Below are 17,045 nucleotides of genomic sequence, written 5' to 3'. Positions count from 1 at the left end.
TTGGCACCACCGACTCCGACACCGACTCCGACTCCTCTTAATGTAATTAACTGATTATGGCCTACATATTTTATAAAGCCTATACAACACACATACACTCCAATCTTGAGTAGACTTATATCATTATAACTGATTTATATCAAAGAATAAATATATATGTTGTAGTGTGGCTTTCCTATGTTTGACCTCTTCATTAATACTTTATAAGTGAAGTAGAGACAAAAATTTTGAAAGGATATGGAAGAAAATTCAGTAAAAAAAAAGATTCTATAATGTAAGACATTTGGCATAATATATATTTTTGCAAAAAAGTGATAAGTACATTTCAAAAACAAAAATACTATACTTTATAACAAAGGTTGAAATATAACCTTTATAAAGGATATACAAACCTAATAATAAAAAAATATATAATGGAAGATTTTTTTTACATATATAGTTTTGCAAATACATACATACATACATATACCAAGGCCCTTACAAGGGAGGTAGCCAAAAACAAAAGGCATAAAAACCATTCCCACCCATTCCATCCCTAATACACTCCACTCCCCTCCACTCTCTACCCTCCCTCTTATCTTGGCACCTCCTGGATGATGGATCATTCCTGCATATTGTCCACTGCCCTGGGTCAGAAGCAGTGTCACAAGACACAGCACATCCACAGCAAGGCCACTTCATTAAATCGGCAACCCCTCCCTCTCCATCCCCCCATACAGAAAAGGAAAAGATGGGGAGAAATCCCTTTGGGCTATGTCAATTTTTTTTCACACATACTACCTCACCCGCCACCCATTCCACCTCATACCTCACAAGGGCTTTTTCCCCCTAGACAAGGGATGTAGCCAAAGTCAAAAGGCATAATTCCACCCATTTCATACCCACCCACTCTACTCCCATTCACCACCCCTCCCTCCCTCCTTTCTTGGCTCCTCATGGGACGGGGCATCCCTGCATCTTGCCCATCACCCTGGATCAGAAGAAATGCAGCAAGACACAGTACATCCACAGCAAGGCAGCTTCATCTAATAGGCAACCCTCCTCTCTAACCCTTCATGCAGAAAAAGAGAAGATGGGGAGAAATTCCTTCGAGCAGCGTCGAAATATCATTCATGCATGACCATTCCCTACTCCTCCAGCCCTCACTCCCTCACTTCCATGCTTCACATTATCATCTATACACAGTCTCTCCACTCACCTTATCTCCTCCCTTCTCCCTGCCTTACTCAACATACATTCTCTTCCTGCTCCACCCCTTTCACCCCATCCAACCACCTCATCCTCAATCATCCCATGATTAATCTACAAATGTTCTTATCTTCTAGGGCAAGCATAGAAACCCAGTTCATGGACCTGGTACTGTGTCTGGGTGATACTGACGGTGCCAATAGACTTGGTGTCATATTTTATCTTGACCCAAAGCTATTTGAAATAGCAGCTGATGCAAAACTAAGAGCAAGACAATATGCCTCTGCTATTACTCTTTATAAACACTCAAGGGTATGTATAACTGTTTCTTCAAAATTGAGTATATCAAGTCAGGTTACAGTTTTTTTTTTCTTTAGAATAGCTAGAAATAACTGGTTTAGCATATTAAGATTTTGCTGTAATAAGAGATGTAAGAAGTGTTTAATATAGTTCTATTGTAATCAATAGATAACAGTCAATTAGTAACTGCTAGTTTTGTTAATGAATGTATATATATATATATATATATATATATATATGTGTATATATATATATATATACATATATATATATATACATATAAATATACATACGTACACATACATATACCGTATTTTTCGGACTATAGCCCGCACCGTTATATGACCCGCACCCCCTTACACCTTAGTGAAAATCCACACAAGACCCGCACCGCTGTATGACCCGCAGTCATATGGCGTGCGCGGCGTGCGTGGGCACCCATGCATGGGTGGCCACAGGCACAGCTCACGGCGGTTGTTGTTACGGCCGGCCGTTGACGTGGTGATCAAAGTAATTTAAAAGTTGAGGCTTTTTCTAAATTTTCTGTTTCATCAATGCTTATGTGATTTATAAAGTAAAAAAAAGATATATGTTTTCCGATATTAGCAGGTTTCTTGGTGATATCTTGCTTTTCAGGATTCATCACAATTTGGTTTCTGAAGCTGCCACTAGATATAGTGGTAGCTTCGATGAAAGAGGGGTGATCTCGAAAGTGTGCAACTGATCTTACGATGCCTTTGGGATGGGTCGAGGACGCGGCATTGCGATTCATGATCATGATACTAGTATTCCTCCAGTCCTATTTATTTCTGATTGTGATGAAGATGAAGAATAACCAACAAATTACATTTCAATATATTTTAATGCACTTATATATATATATTACAAAGAACCTTAATAAATTTGTGTAAATAATGCCATAAAACCCTGTTTGATTGTTTACCGGTAATTAATCAATTGGTTTATAAATGCCATACAAACACTGGTAATTAATTTTTAAACCAAACAATTTCCAATGGTTAGTTTTCAATAGAATAGAACAATAATAGAGCACATTACTGAACTGTTATGAACAGAGTCAATGGAGCACATCGTTATTAGAAAAAAAAAAGTGATCACAGACGACAGTCAATGTTTATGAAGGCGTATCATCGCTCACGAAGCCATCGAATTCCTCATCCTCTGTATCGTCATGGAAGAGGTTGTGATATAAATCGGCCAATTCTGATGCAGTAACCTCATCCGTTTCCATTTCGATTTCGGATTCGTCCGATTCCTTTTCCGAGTCGTAGCATGCATCGAACATTGCAGGATGGCACATTTCTGATTTACGGAAACCGTTCTGAATAGTCGATTCTTTAATTTTCTTCCATGCTTGAACGACCCACATGTAATGCACAAATTTAGCATTAAGGAATCAGGTACAGTTTGTAATTTGTAATTGTGAAAATGGCCGCCCGCTTGTTTTTGTTTGATCGCGACACACGATGTTGGTGTTGGTACCGGTCACTTGTATTGTGTTCATGCTGTTTAGTTAAGCCTGTTTTATTTGTGATAATGCCTTTATTAATAACAAGAGCATGTAAAGCGGGTAAGACAAATCCTACCTTCTCTTTGTCGTTTGTCTCGATCGTACGCGCTGTATTATGACTTTAATTAATCAACTTTCATACGACGAATCCGGTCGGTCCCCCCGCAAATCCCCGATCCGAGAGGGCACCCAGCTAAACTAATCGTTCATTTTTTTTTTTTTTTTTTTTGACTGCGTAAGAGGGCAATTTCTAACCAGAATCCACAGATGACCCGCACCTTTATATCACCCGCACCCCCGAAATTTGGCCCCTTTCTGAGGCAAAAAGCCGCGGGTCATACACCGAAAAATACGGTATATATATATATAATTACCTTGGTTTTCATCGTCCAAGATATTTAGTAACTAGCTAAATTTTGAAAAGAAGGGAAAAAAAAAAACACTCCAAAACATTTCATGGGTTACTTTTGCTGTTATAAGATGATTCTTTTACTCCTGCAATAGTTTATTACACAGAGGTCTCTTAATCCAGCACTCTCCAACACTAGTTGTGGAGACATTTGGGTCCAGGACATAAACCCACATCAAGAAAAGTTGGTGTTTTATGTCATGGGCCAATGCTCGAAATGGGTTTGTCCTGGGCCAATGCTTGAAGTGGGTTTATGTCCTGGGCCCAAATGTCCGTACAAGTGGCGGTTGGTGAGTACTGGATTAAGAGATCTAGGTGCATGGTGAAAAGTTTCTAATACCACTGCGTATGAGGGACCAATGGTAGGTACCTGCTTAGTGATTAATGCTTCTAAGTTCTTGCCTATGATCATGATTTGTTTGTGGTTATCTTATTTAACTTGATTATATCTCTATGAATACATATGCATCCTCAAATGAGGAACAGGAATACTTGTAGGATCTTGACAACCTGTACTTGTTTTCCAGGGTCCTTAGAAAATTATAATATTTTAAACTTACAGTGTCCTCATGTCCGGTGCTCGATCAAGTTTGCTGCTCATGGTCTTCTGTCAGAGTTCTTAACCTACATGGGAACCTTAACTTCAGGCACCAGCACACCTGATCTTGGATTAGAAGAAAGAAGAAACTTAGCAAATATGGCTGTCATCTGCCACCTTTACCAGCTATGTCATCCTATCCTTGGAATGGCAAAACAACCACTGAAGAACCTTCTGGTGTTCCTAAGAGATAATCAGTATTATGATGAAGGTCTTGCCCTAATTCTTGCAGCTGGTTCTTGGAGGTGGGAGACTTTGCAGTACCTCTCTTCAGCTCGTGGTTTGCACCTTGAAAAGATACAGGTACTCCTAGACCCACAACCCTCCCCTGTACTGGATCTGCTGTCAGATGATGAAGAGGCTGAGAGTGAAGGAGAGGACCAGACGAGCAATTTGAATTGTCCTCTGTCACGGGAACAGGAGACGGGCTACCTTCACTGCATCTCTGATCCAGAGATAGGTCACTACATCCTGACTCGACCTACACTTGCTCGAGCTCACATGGCATTAGTACGAAGTCTTTTGGATTCTTTAGACATACCAGTTTTGAACAGACTTGCAGCTTTGTATGATCCAAGTCGACCTTCTGTACGGCCATTCCTGCAGCCAACAACAGCCAAGTGGCAAGGTTATCCTTCACTTTATCCTCTCTCTTCCATCATGAACAGTTCTAATTCAGTGCCATATGGGTCAGATGGAAAGATAACCTTAGAATCCTTTGTGGAGATCTTTTTAGCCATTGTTGTTAAGCTTAATCAAAAAAGAGGATGGAACTACAGTTCTACTCTTTTGACTTCCACCATTGAAGCCCCTAAACAGGCAAGTTGATAGATATACAATCACTGATGAAACATATAATTTTTATTTTTCAAACACTGTAGGAATTTTTTTTATGTTTACCCATGCTTTTATTGCAGATTCAACAAGTTAGTTTAGAAATGGTTACTAGGTGTCCCTTGGCTTGTGGCTATGGACACTCTGCAGCCATTATATCTGGTCAGGTGTACACCTGGGGTATGCCTGACTATGGAGTGTTGGGTCATGGTGTACGGACAACTACCTGCCCCAAACTGCTGGAAGGCATTAACCTCCCTCATGCTATGAAGAAAGATGTAAGTATTTCTATTTGGTGCAAATCCATGGGAAGTGATTGAACAGATGTATTAGAGGCTTTAGATACTTGGGGCCACATGTGGCAGGAAAGGTAGGAGTGGAGGGGGAGGTAGATTGATGAATGAGAGAAGCAAGTAAGTGCCTTGTAGGATTAAAAAGTGTAATGAGAAATAGACATTTGGGAATGGGTGCTAAGAGGAGACTTTATGAAGGGGTGATTGTGCCAACAGCACTGTATAGGGTAGAGACATGGAACATAAAAGAGGAAATGTTTAAATATGTTTGAGATGAAATGTGAGAAGTATGGTAGGGCTTACAAGGTTGGATAGAGTGAGAAACAAGGAGATGAGGAGTCCAAAGGTGGGAAAGTAAATGGGGGGATAGGGTTGATGAAATAGTATTGGGATGGCTTGGACACTTGGAAAGAATGAGTGAAGAAGAGTAAAAGAAGTGTGGAAGGAGTGAATTTGACTCATACTGAAGTGGTTAAGAGTAGTCAAGAGTTTTTACAAGAGTAGTAGAGCTTGTGTTAGAATCAGAAATGGAGAGAGTGGTTTGAGATAAAGGTGGGACTTTGCCAGGGATGTGTTATGTTACCTTGGCTGCAGCCTTCAAATGAGGCAGTAAATCACCATATATTGAAGTGGTGGGGATAAACCAGCTTTGCCTGTGAGGTGCTACTGTGGAGGCTTTGCATCTCTGCATTGCTTTTTTGATCTGAGTTGCTTAACAGGGGACAGGGATGACCCTTCATTTATTTGTTGCTAAGATGGGAGGGATAATGAATGGGTTTTGATGGAGGTTGGGTGGGTGTAACCTATGACTTGGCCCCTCCCTCCCCTTTATAAAGGAGTGGTCCTTTAGTGTGTATATGTGTGTGTATTTACCTAGTTGTATTTTACGGGACAAGAGGTATGCTCGTAGTGCCCCATTTTCATATCTCTCCACATCCAGTTTATTCTTAAAATTGTGTATAGTTTTGGCACTCATTGTTTCTCCATTTAGTTTGTTCCAGACATCAATCACTCTATGTGGGAAGCTATTCTTTTTCAGATCTCTTCTGTAACAGTCCTTCTTTAGCTTCTTTTCGTGTCCTCTTTTTTTCTCTTCTGTCCCATTTTGATAAGTCATCTCTATCGAGAAATTCCATCCCTTTCATAATTCTGTAAATGGTCAACAAATCACCTCTTTCTCTTCTCTGTTCCATTGTTAATAGGGTCTGGGAGTTTTCCAACCAGTACCCCAAGGTTTAGGTCTTTTAATATGCATGGATGTGGTACAGATGAGAGTAAAAGGGAAGAGATAGGCAGTATGTTTGCGAGAAGAAAGATGATTGTGCTGGCTTTGAGTGAAGCTTAAATGAAAGGGAAGGGCAAGTGTGAGTTTGGGAGTGTGGCTGGGAGGTACTCAGGGGTGAAGAGGGGACGAGGGAGAGAAGGGGTGACTATACTAATAAGTAAGAGTGTAGTGGAGTGGAAGGAGGTTTCATCAAGGTTGATGTGGATGAAGGTGAAGCTGGCAAGGGAGATGTGGGTTTTTGTAAGTGCATATGGGCCTGGTAGTGAGAATAGCGTAGAGGAAAGGGAGGCTTTTTGGGTAGAAATAAATGAGTGCATAGAGTGATTAGGGAGAAATGTCAATGTAGTTGTATTGGGAGACCTTAATGCTAGGGTAGGAAACGAACCAATAGACGGAGTGATTGGGAAGTATGGAGTTCCAGATAAAAATCGTAGTGGAGAATTGATGGTGGAGATGTGTCTTGAAAGAGAGTTGATGATAGCAAATACAGTGTTTAGGAAGAAAGTCAAGCATAAGTACACATGGGAGAGGGTGGTGGATGGAAGGGTGCCAGATAGAGCATTAATGGACTATATAGTGGTGACCAGGAGTATGGTAGGAAAAGTTAAGGATGTACATGTTCTAAGGGGAGAGAATGGGGGAATATCAGATCATTTTCTGGTGGAAGGTAAATTGAGAGTGGAAAATAGGTGGAGAAAAAGGAAAAGGGCAGAAGGTAGGGAGGTACTTAGAGTGAACTGCTTAAATGAGAGAGAAAAGGAGAATGAGTATATGTATATATATATATATATATATATATATGCACCTTGTAAACAAACTCAAAATGTTTCATATTCTTTTCTAGGTTTTTGCCAGTGGTACAGGACTCAACAGTGCCAACAACAACCCAGCTAACTTCCTCTCCCTGTTCTTGAATGGGAAGGTTGGGGCTAACCTGGCTCCTGTAACAGATGGCAGTGAACCTCGTCTAGTGTCTGTTCTGGCCAATATGCGAATTTTCAGTGTTGCCTGTGGCAAGAATCACATGTTGGCACTAACTGATAATGGGGTAAGGATTTAAATTAAAAACTATAGATATATTTTATATAGAAGTTTTTATTTTCATCTTTAAGATTTAAGTTTTGTTTGGGATTAATGTAGTGTTTAGTTGTTGCAAAAAATGGCTTGAAAATAAAAATCTCTTCAATAGGTGTATGGTTGGGGCAGCAGCAAGTATGGTCAAGTTGGCACTGGCAGTACTGGTCGATTTCCTCATCCAATGGTGATTTCCTGTTTAGAAGGTGCCAGTATCACTAGTGTTGCTTGTGGACAGTTCCATTCGATGGCAGTGTCAGCAACTGGAAAGTGAGTTTTTGTTTTGTGGTATCAGTTTTTCGTATAGTTCAAGCATTTACTTTCATGAGAGATATGTGCAAATTGAGAAACAAAATACATTACAGTATATTCCAGAATATATAATAAAGTATGCAGATTAGGCCTTCTTTTGTTTTTCTTCATTATCCGATTACATACCCATGATTGGATTGCCTTATGTTTATGTTTGACATTATTCATCTTGTACTTTTGTTGGTAGATTGTACACGTGGGGCTGGGGAGTTCACGGCCAGCTGGGACACGGAAATGTGGAGGATGTCCTCCAGCCCAGGGCCATCATGCGATTGTCCAAGAAGGTTAGGCACGGGAAAAATTAAACAATTTTTATTTCAGTAATACACTTTTTATTTCTAAGATTAGAAATATGGTTTAGTTTTTACAGTATGAAAATTGGTGTGCTTAAGGTGAAACCAAATTGTATTGACCATTCAATAAGGGTTTAGAATGTCTATTCCACTTCCTTGATTATTAATTACATTAAACTTATACTGTCTCTCCTTTCAACCAGCAGCACATTACTGCTGTAGCAGGTGGTTATGCCCACACAGTTGCTCTAGCTGCTGATGGGAAAGTGTATGCATGGGGATGTGGCACCTATGGGCAAATTGGCAATGGAGCTATCGCAAAAGTTTCCAAGCCAAAGATGGTTCCCATGTCCTATCCAGTGACTCACATTGCTGCTGGCTATTTCCACAATGTAAGTAGGCAGTGAGAAAAGTAATTTGTTACTTTATTTATATATCCCTCAGATGAGAGGGAGGGTGGGAGGGGTGTGGAGTGTATTTAGGGATGAAATGGGTGGGAGTGTTTTTATGCCTTTCCCTTTTTGGCTACCTCCCTTGAAAGGGGGAAAAAGCCTTGGTATATGTATGTATGTATGTATGTATTTATATATATATTTTTTTTTCCTTAAACCCCCTCCAACCAATTAGCCATTACTTGTTATGTGAAGTGGCCATTACCTTTTTCATTCCCATCACACTGAGATCTTTCAGTCCTTCCAGCTTGAACCATTTGAAAATTTTCCTTGTTTCTTTTTCAACACTGATAGTTCATCCCTGGTACATTGTCTTGTAGGACAGATATTCTCTATACTAAGTTGCCTATACACAGTTGAGTTTGTTTCATATCTTGATCTTGAGTAATCATGACACAGAAGACATAGAACATTTTGGAGAATGGTTGTGTATGGATGATACTGTGATGCACAGAAGGGAGTGGATGGTGGGTGGGGAGGGGTGAGGGAGTATGTGTGAATGATATTTTGAAGCAGCTGGAGGGAGGAGAGAGGGGGTCACTGGTTAAATAAAGCAGCCTTGCTGTGGATGTGCTGTGTCTTGCTACATTGCTTCTGACCCAGGGCAGTGGGTGAGATGCAGGGATGACCCGTCATCTAGGAGGAGTCAAGAAAAGAGGGAGGGAGTGGTGGTGAATGGAAGTGGAGTATGTGGGGATGAAATGGGTGGGAGTGGATTTATGCCTTTGACTTTGGCTACCTCCCTTGTAAGGGGGAAAAAACCTGTTGATATATGTATGTGTCCCCTTACTACAAATTTGCAACCTTGAATTACTTTCACTCCAGACCTTTCACCCAGTTCTTTCTGTTCTCTGAGTATGGCTAGAGTCAGGCATTGTGAGATGAGGTGGTCATTTTCTTCTGTATGATAATTGGATCTGGGGCAGTTTGTGTTTGTGGCCATGTCAGTTCTTTGTTGGTACTGTCTTATTGCTGGATGATGACCTGAATGCAGTTGTGCTTGTGTGGTTCTCACTTCTCTTGGGAGAGATTTTTCTGTGGGGTCTGTCTTGAGAGGTTTGATGGAGAATGGTGTTGGTGGTCAGTCTTTGTGTGGTCATCTTGTGATCTGAGTGTGAATGCATTTTTGTATAGAAGTGTGTGTCACACAAGAAAGGATGTTGTAGATGTTTGAGTAATATGCTGCTGGTGTCATTTTTCTTTTCAAGCATTAAATTGGTAGTGCTTGTAGGATTTAACAAGATATGTAAGTGCAGTTGAGGGCTCTTGCAAGTGTACACCTATCATTTTCATGTGATGTTCTACAGGGAAAAATATTGTTTTATCTGTGCAGATGTTCTATTTGGGGTGGCTTTGGTGCATAGTTATTATTCTCAATGCTTTATTTTATGTAATTTGTAAAGTGTCTTCATTTGTTTTCCTAAGTGTGAGCCATACTGTGGAAGTATAGTCGTATATGGTTCTCATAACTATTTGTGGACTGTGATTAGAAATTCTTTCTGTTGTCCAAAAACCGTGCTTGCAGTTGATTTTCTATCTTTCTATATACCAGACTCTTTTCCCCCTTATAAGCAGCCTTGCTGTGGACGTGCTGTATCATGCTGCATTGCTTCTGACCCAGGGCATTGGGCAGGATACAGGGATGACCCATCATCTGTGAGGAGCTAAGATGAGAGGGAGGAAAGGGTGGTGGATGGGAGTGGAATGGGTGGAAATGAAATGGGTGGGAGTGGGTATATGCCTTTTGACTTGGCTACCTCCCTGGTAAGGGGGAAAAAAGCCTTTGGGATTTAGATAGACAAGGGAAATAACCAAGTCAAAAGGCATGTACCCACTCCCACCCATTCCACTCCCACCTGTTCCACTCCCACCTGTTCCACTCCCACCCATTCCATTCCCACCCATTCCACTTCTATCCATTCCACTCCCATCCACCACCCTTTCCTACCTCTCATCTTAGCTCCTCATTGATCTTAGTATGTTAATTTTCTTGTTGGATGGTTATGAGATGGGTGAAGGGTGGGTGCATGCGTTGGCTGGCTACCTCCCTTATAAGGGAGGGAAGAGGCCTGTTTGTATATAGATAGATATTTTCTTGTTGATTTTCATTGTCATATCTTGGGCATGTGGGATGAAGGTTTTAGTGTATCTAGGTAAAGTTACCTACCTTTGTCAGCTCCTAGGATTAGGATGAAAATTGTGATGTCTAAGATAAAAAAAATTATATATATAAAAAAAAAAAAAAAAGTAAGTGGAAATACTAGAAGACACCATTGAATCCCTTTGTTCCACATTTTTTTCACATTCTCTAAACACTATGAATTTGTGCTTTTTAACAATTTCTCATCGTAGACTGTATGTTCTTTATATATTTGAAGCGCATGTGTGTGGCTGTAATTTTACTTAATTCTTGTTTCACAATTTTTCAGCTTGCTGTTACGAAATCCCATAAAGTCTTTGTTTGGGGAAGTAACCCAGCTTGCTTAAGGGTTCAGGCTCAGCTGCAGAAAAGAGCAAAGATGATGAACGAAACAAAGAAGAATGCAGATGAGGAAGAAAACAAAGCAAATGCCAAGGAAGAAGAGAAGTGTGATGATAGGGAAAATGGGGAGGAGGAAGTGAAACAAGATGATGAAGAGAAACTGCAGGGTGTTACTGAAGGAAATGAAATTGTAGACAGTGAATCTGAAAGTCAAGACCCTAGTTGTAAAGTATCGAGTGATTATGACGAGGATGTAATTATGACTCTGCCAGAGGAACAGGGGGATGGTAGCACTCAGGATAAAGAGTTTGAAATTTCACCCGAACCATCTCCAAAGGACAAAACTCCCATTATGGAGCTAGGACTTGATAATGCATCTGATGAAAACACTGACAGTGACTCAAACAGCACAAAGGACAAGAGCTCAAATTCATGTCAAGAAAACCAGGACACACAGAACAATAGCTACAGAAACCATGGTAATGCATTCAATCAAATCTTGTTTAACCTTTCACAATATTGAGATATGGAAGTAGTTGTAGGATAGTGAGATAAATGCAGAAACAGTTGGTGTTTTTGTTCCTGTACATTTCATCTATACTACCAGAACTTACTGAGGAAGTATGGGCGTACGGCTAAGGACGAAATGTAATTAGATGAAAATGGCAACTGTTTTCTTTGTTTACCCCACCTCCCTGCCACCTTCACAATGTATTGGGATAAATTTTGGGATGTTTGAGGATTTTGTCATGGCTAACATCAGACTTGTTCAGCTTTGAGGAATGTAGGCTATAAACGATTGAGCAACTGTCTTAATTGGATTATCTTGATCAACCTTTTAGAGCATATTTGGGTACATTACATTTAGATGATGTATTTTTGCTTATTCTAGATTACTGTATTCAACTTATAGTAACTTCCAAGGGACTTCTAAGGAGGGATACAGTAACTGAACTATCGAACATTTAAGCGTTTTTAATGTATTCCTTGTATTGATTCTTAAATACTTTTCAGATGAAACTGTGACCTTGTGTAGACAACCACAGCCCATCACCGTTAATACAGTGCCTTCATGTGATCCTAATGACTTGGGTCACCTAACACCCAAGGAGGTGGAAATGCCTGAAGGGTTTGGGGCTGTCAAGGCAGTGGCATGTGGCAACCAGCATTGTGTCCTACTCACCACACATGGTTCACTGTACACCTGGGGTCGCAACATATGTGGCCAATTAGGTGGGTGCAACAATGGATTTATTCTTTTAGATAAATTAAATCCATATGGTTTTGTCTGAATTATTTTTATTTGGTTTATTGTAACCCTGTACTGTAGTACTGATTGCATTGTTATAAGTATTCATTACCAGGGCTAACCTTAAGTCAATTGGACCAATTGCTTCTGATGGGCCCCTGTGCTAGTGTAGTTTACTCTTAGCTTGTCAGGCTTAAAAAAAGAAAAAAAAAAAAAAAAGTTTCCAACAATGACTTAAATTCTGATTTTTATTTTTCTGAACAAAAATTAATTGATATTTTTCATAACTTCACAATTACTAGAAGAAGTGGTATTGTGATTGTGTACTTTTTACATACATACATACATATACCAAAGGCTTTTTTGCCTCTTACACGGGGGGTAGCCAAAAAGAAAAAGGCATAGAAACCACTCCCACCCATTCCATCCCCTACATACTCCACTCCCCTCCACCCTCCTCCCTCCCTCTCATCTTGGCACCTCCTGGGTGACGGGTCATCCCTGCATCCTGTCCACTGCCCTAGGTCAGAAGCAGTGTCGCAAGACACAGCACATCCACAGCAAGGCCGCTCCATTAATTTGGCGACCCCCCTTTCTGTCCCCTCATGCAGAAAAGGAGAAGACGGGGAGAAATCGCTTCGGGCTGTGTCAAATTATTTGTCATACATACTTCTTCACCCCCCATCCCCCACCCACTCCCCCTCATGCATCACAGCATCATTGATACACAACCCTTCTCCATTCACCCCTATCTTCTGTCCTCTCCCATCTTTCCTCAACAGACATTCCTCTCTTTTGTAATGCCCCTTTTACCCCATCCATCCATCTCATCCTAGGACACCCCCTCATATTCACTCCTTCCACCTCTGCCTTCCACACCTCTTTTACTGATCTTTCTTCACTCATTCTTTCCATGTGTCCAAACCATCCTTTTTAGAGGTGATATACAATTTTTTTTTGTTACTTGTAGGAGGTAGAATGTTTGTTAGTTGTGGGGGTAGAATGTAGATTGAGAGAAGCAAGTAAATGCCTTCACGGTGTCCTTCGAGAGATGCCTGAACACCAGTTTGATCCTGGCAATCAGCTTGTCCTTGGTGTTGCAGGTGGTACAATTGGTGTCTTTTTTTCAACTGTGCTCCACACATAATAGTCCATGGAGTTACAATCAGGCAAGTTGGAGGGGCCAGATGTTGAGACTGGTGAAGTTGTAGAAGTTCTCAGACAACTTCTGGGTTTTCCTGGAGGTGTGACATGGAGATGAGTCCTGCTGCCACACATATGATCTTCCTGCAGCCACCTTCTCCACCCAGCACCTGACAACAGTAGACAACAACTCAATATAACCATCTGAAGTGAGTCTGAGTCCATCTTCAAAAATGAGGGATGGCATGATGTGGCCTTTGCTGGAAACACATCCAAAGACCATCACCAGCAAGGATCCCCTAAAATGAAAGAAATAATGGTGACACAGAAAGAAATAAGAGACCAAATAAGGAAACATGATGTCAGAAAGTCACATGGGCAAGACAGAATAGCGAACTGGATATTAAAAGAATGCATAGATGAACTCACAGATAAAATACACATGATAATTGACTTCACTCAGAGAAGGAAAAGTACCACAAGACTGGAAAAATGCTAATATTATACCAATATATAAAGGAGGAAATAAAGAAAATCCAACAAATTAGACTGTTATCCCTTAGAAGCACAATTGCAAAAATATGCGAAAGAGTTATAAGAAATAAGTGGACTAAACACTTGGAAGAGAACAAAATATTAAACCCCAACCAATTTGGATTTAGAAGTGGAAGATCATGTACTACAAACTTAATATGCTTTTACTCAAGATTGCTAGACAATACAAGAGATGACTGGGCAGATTGTGTTTTCCTGGACCTACAAAAGACTTTTGACAAAGTACCGCACAAAAAAAATACTAAGAAAAATTTAAATAATAGGTGTAATACAAGGAAAATTATTAGAATGGATGTAAAACTTCTTGGAAGGAAGAAAATTGAGAGTGATACTTAGAGAAAAAACTCAGAATGGGTAAACATGATAAGTGCAGTACCCCAAGGCTCTGTTGGCTCCGATAATATTTGCTATTTATATAAACGACATGGATGAAGGAATTGAATCTTATATAAACTTCTTTGCAGATGATGCGAAACTATTGAAGAGAATGAGTAATAAAGAAGATTGCAAATCTTTTCAGGGGGATCTGGACGAAGTCTGGAATTTGAGTAAAAAGAATGAAGTGAATTTCAACATTAAAAAATGTAGTATATTGGAATTTGGAAAAAGCAAAAATAGAATATCCAGTCAATACAAAATTGGAACAAAAGAAGTCACAAAAGTAAACTCAGAAAGAGACCTAGGAGTAATTCTTTCAAATGACATGACACCAGACAAACATGTAAACAAAATAGTTGGAGAAACCTAGAACTTAATAAGATCAATTAAAGTGGCCTTTGACTACATGGATGAGGAAATGGTGAAGAAAATACTAGTTACACTGATAAGACCAAAATTAGAGTATGCAGCATCACTATGGACACCCAGTACAAAAAAAAATCTAGAAAGAATTCAAAGAGCACTAACAAAGATGGCACCAACACTTAGCATGTTGACATACGAACAAAGATTGGACAAACTAAACTTATTAACTCTGGAGCAAAGAAGAGAAAGAGGCGATTTGATAACTACCTATAGAATTATGAAAGGGACGGAAATCCTTGACAGGGATGATCTACTTAAATGGGACAGAAGAAATACAAGAGGACACAAGGAGAAACTGAAGAAGGACAGTTACAGAAGAGATCTGAATAAGAATGCCTTTCCACACAGAGTGATAGATACATGGAATAAATTGAAAGAGAAAACAGTGAGTGCTAAAACTATACATGACTTTAAGAAAGAACTGATGTGGAAAGATACAACTGCAGGTCTCTACGAGCATAGTTCTTCTCCTGCAAAATACAACTAGGTAAATACAATTTGAGGGAACTTGGTCTTCATGAAGCACGGGAGTTTGTGCGGACTGTAGGCTAGCCACAAGTTGTTCTTCATGTTGTGCAACTGGTCCTGGCAGAAGTTCTTCTCATCTGAGAAGAACCAGAGCATCTCTAGCTTGACTGGGTGTTTGACCTCATTGAGGAGTTCCTTGGCTTTCATAAGGCAGTTCTCTTGGCCCTTGGTGGTGAGCAGTTGCCCCTTGCACCTCTTGTATGATGAGTAGTGAAGATCCTTGTTCAGTGGTTTCTTCATAGTTGCCACTCCAATGCCCATCTCTTTCACCAAGGTCAGCATTGCCTTGCCTGGATCTTGCCACACTTTTTTTGCAACTTTCAATAAATTTCATTGTGTGGACAGTCAAAACACTTGCTATGATCCTTCCTGCTAGTCACTACTTCCACATCTCCATCACAATTCTCCAGCTCACATCTCACAGCCTTCACAGTATTCAAGGAGCACTGAGCTGCAGCTAAGATTTCTGAATTTTTTAATCTGGCTTGAATCATCATGATGCAGATCACCCTCTTCCAATATTCTGGTACTTTCCAGTCGTCTATGCTCTCTAGCTCTCACATCCACCAATAGAACACAGAATTAGCTATACATTACACTTTACCACTATTAAATCCATCAAATGAAATGACAGAAGAAAAAAATTATCAAATTTATCCCGAACAACCTGTATGTGGGGATAATGGGTGGGAGTGGTTTTTATGCCTTTGTTTTTTTGGCTACCTCCCTTGTAAGGGGAAAAAACCTTTGGTATACTGTCCAGGGCAGTGGACAGGGTGCAGGGATGACCCGTCATCTAGGAGGTGCTAAGATGGGAGGGAGGGTGGAGGGGTGTGGAGTGTTTTCGGGGATGAAATGGGTGGGAATGTTTTTGTGCCTTGTCCTTTTTGGCTACCCCCCTGGTAAGGGAAAAAAAAAGCCTTGGTATATGTATATGTATGTATGTATGTATATGTATATATGTACTTGTAGGCTTACAAGTATGCAAATTTATATTAAAATGTAGCTTACATCTATATGATCTATTAACTCGCATGCATTTTTCAAGCACACATTTTGATTGCTTTCCATTCTGCCACAGGTATATAAAGTCTATAATAGACTTTTTTATATATTTATGATTCTACAGACCTTGATGCAAGTTAGCTGGGAACTAGGGGCCAGCCAAATTTTTTTTTCAATTGGGCCCCACACCTCCTTACTTTAGGGCCTTTAGTGTCTCCCAGGAATGATGTTGTGTACCTGCGTAATGGGGCCTTGTGAGATGAATATCAGAGGGAATCATCTCCTTGAACTCCATCTTCAAAACCCATTAACATCTCCCCATCAGGAGGTGTTAACCTGAAGGACTGAATAGGTCTCTGGACAGGGACCAAGATTTCACTTTTTGAACTTGTATTTCCTTCACCTTTTCACATGAGGAGAGCTGACAGCTTGGCAACTGCTCCTCTTTTGCTACTACAAGGCAGCTTAATAGAAATAGCCCCACACTAATACAATGCAGACATCAGTCCAGTTTCTAGAGATCCATGGGAGGGCACAGAGACAGAAGCATTTTGGATTGATTTAAATAAGTGTTTAGAAAGTTTTGGGAAGAATATTGATATAGTGGTGTTAGGAGATCTTAGTGCTAGAGTAGGAGATGAGCCAATAGGTGAAGTAGTAGGGAAGTGTGAGGTGGCAAGAAGTGACTAAGAGATTCCTGTGATACAAGT

The 17,045-nt window shown here is 40.2% G+C and overlaps 1 protein-coding gene across 5 annotated transcripts in view; it reads left to right on the top strand.

The window, feature by feature from the left end:
• Nucleotides 1-17,045, top strand: part of ca (RCC1 and BTB domain containing protein claret) — a 90,969-nt gene that overhangs the window by 47,460 nt on the left and 26,464 nt on the right. For 3 of the 5 annotated variants that reach the window (XM_076199407.1, XM_076199323.1, XM_076199194.1), the window contains exons 10-18: nt 1,326-1,500; nt 3,991-4,845; nt 4,944-5,138; nt 7,283-7,486; nt 7,628-7,782; nt 8,012-8,108; nt 8,321-8,509; nt 10,999-11,530; nt 12,066-12,284. In XM_076199407.1, coding sequence (XP_076055522.1) covers nt 1,326-1,500; nt 3,991-4,845; nt 4,944-5,138; nt 7,283-7,486; nt 7,628-7,782; nt 8,012-8,108; nt 8,321-8,509; nt 10,999-11,530; nt 12,066-12,284 — 2,621 coding nt within the window. The remainder of the gene's footprint in view (nt 1-1,325; nt 1,501-3,990; nt 4,846-4,943; nt 5,139-7,282; nt 7,487-7,627; nt 7,783-8,011; nt 8,109-8,320; nt 8,510-10,998; nt 11,531-12,065; nt 12,285-17,045) is intronic. The other 2 variants (XM_076199498.1, XM_076199255.1) reach the window with 1 other exon arrangement.

The sequence above is a fragment of the Oratosquilla oratoria genome, chromosome 1, assembly GCF_046742065.1.
Source record: "Oratosquilla oratoria isolate Oo_2021 chromosome 1, ASM4674206v1, whole genome shotgun sequence".
Classification (NCBI taxonomy): domain Eukaryota; kingdom Metazoa; phylum Arthropoda; class Malacostraca; order Stomatopoda; family Squillidae; genus Oratosquilla; species Oratosquilla oratoria.
The sequence above is the reverse complement of the archived record's forward strand: the minus strand, read 5'-3'. Positions and strand labels throughout refer to the sequence as shown.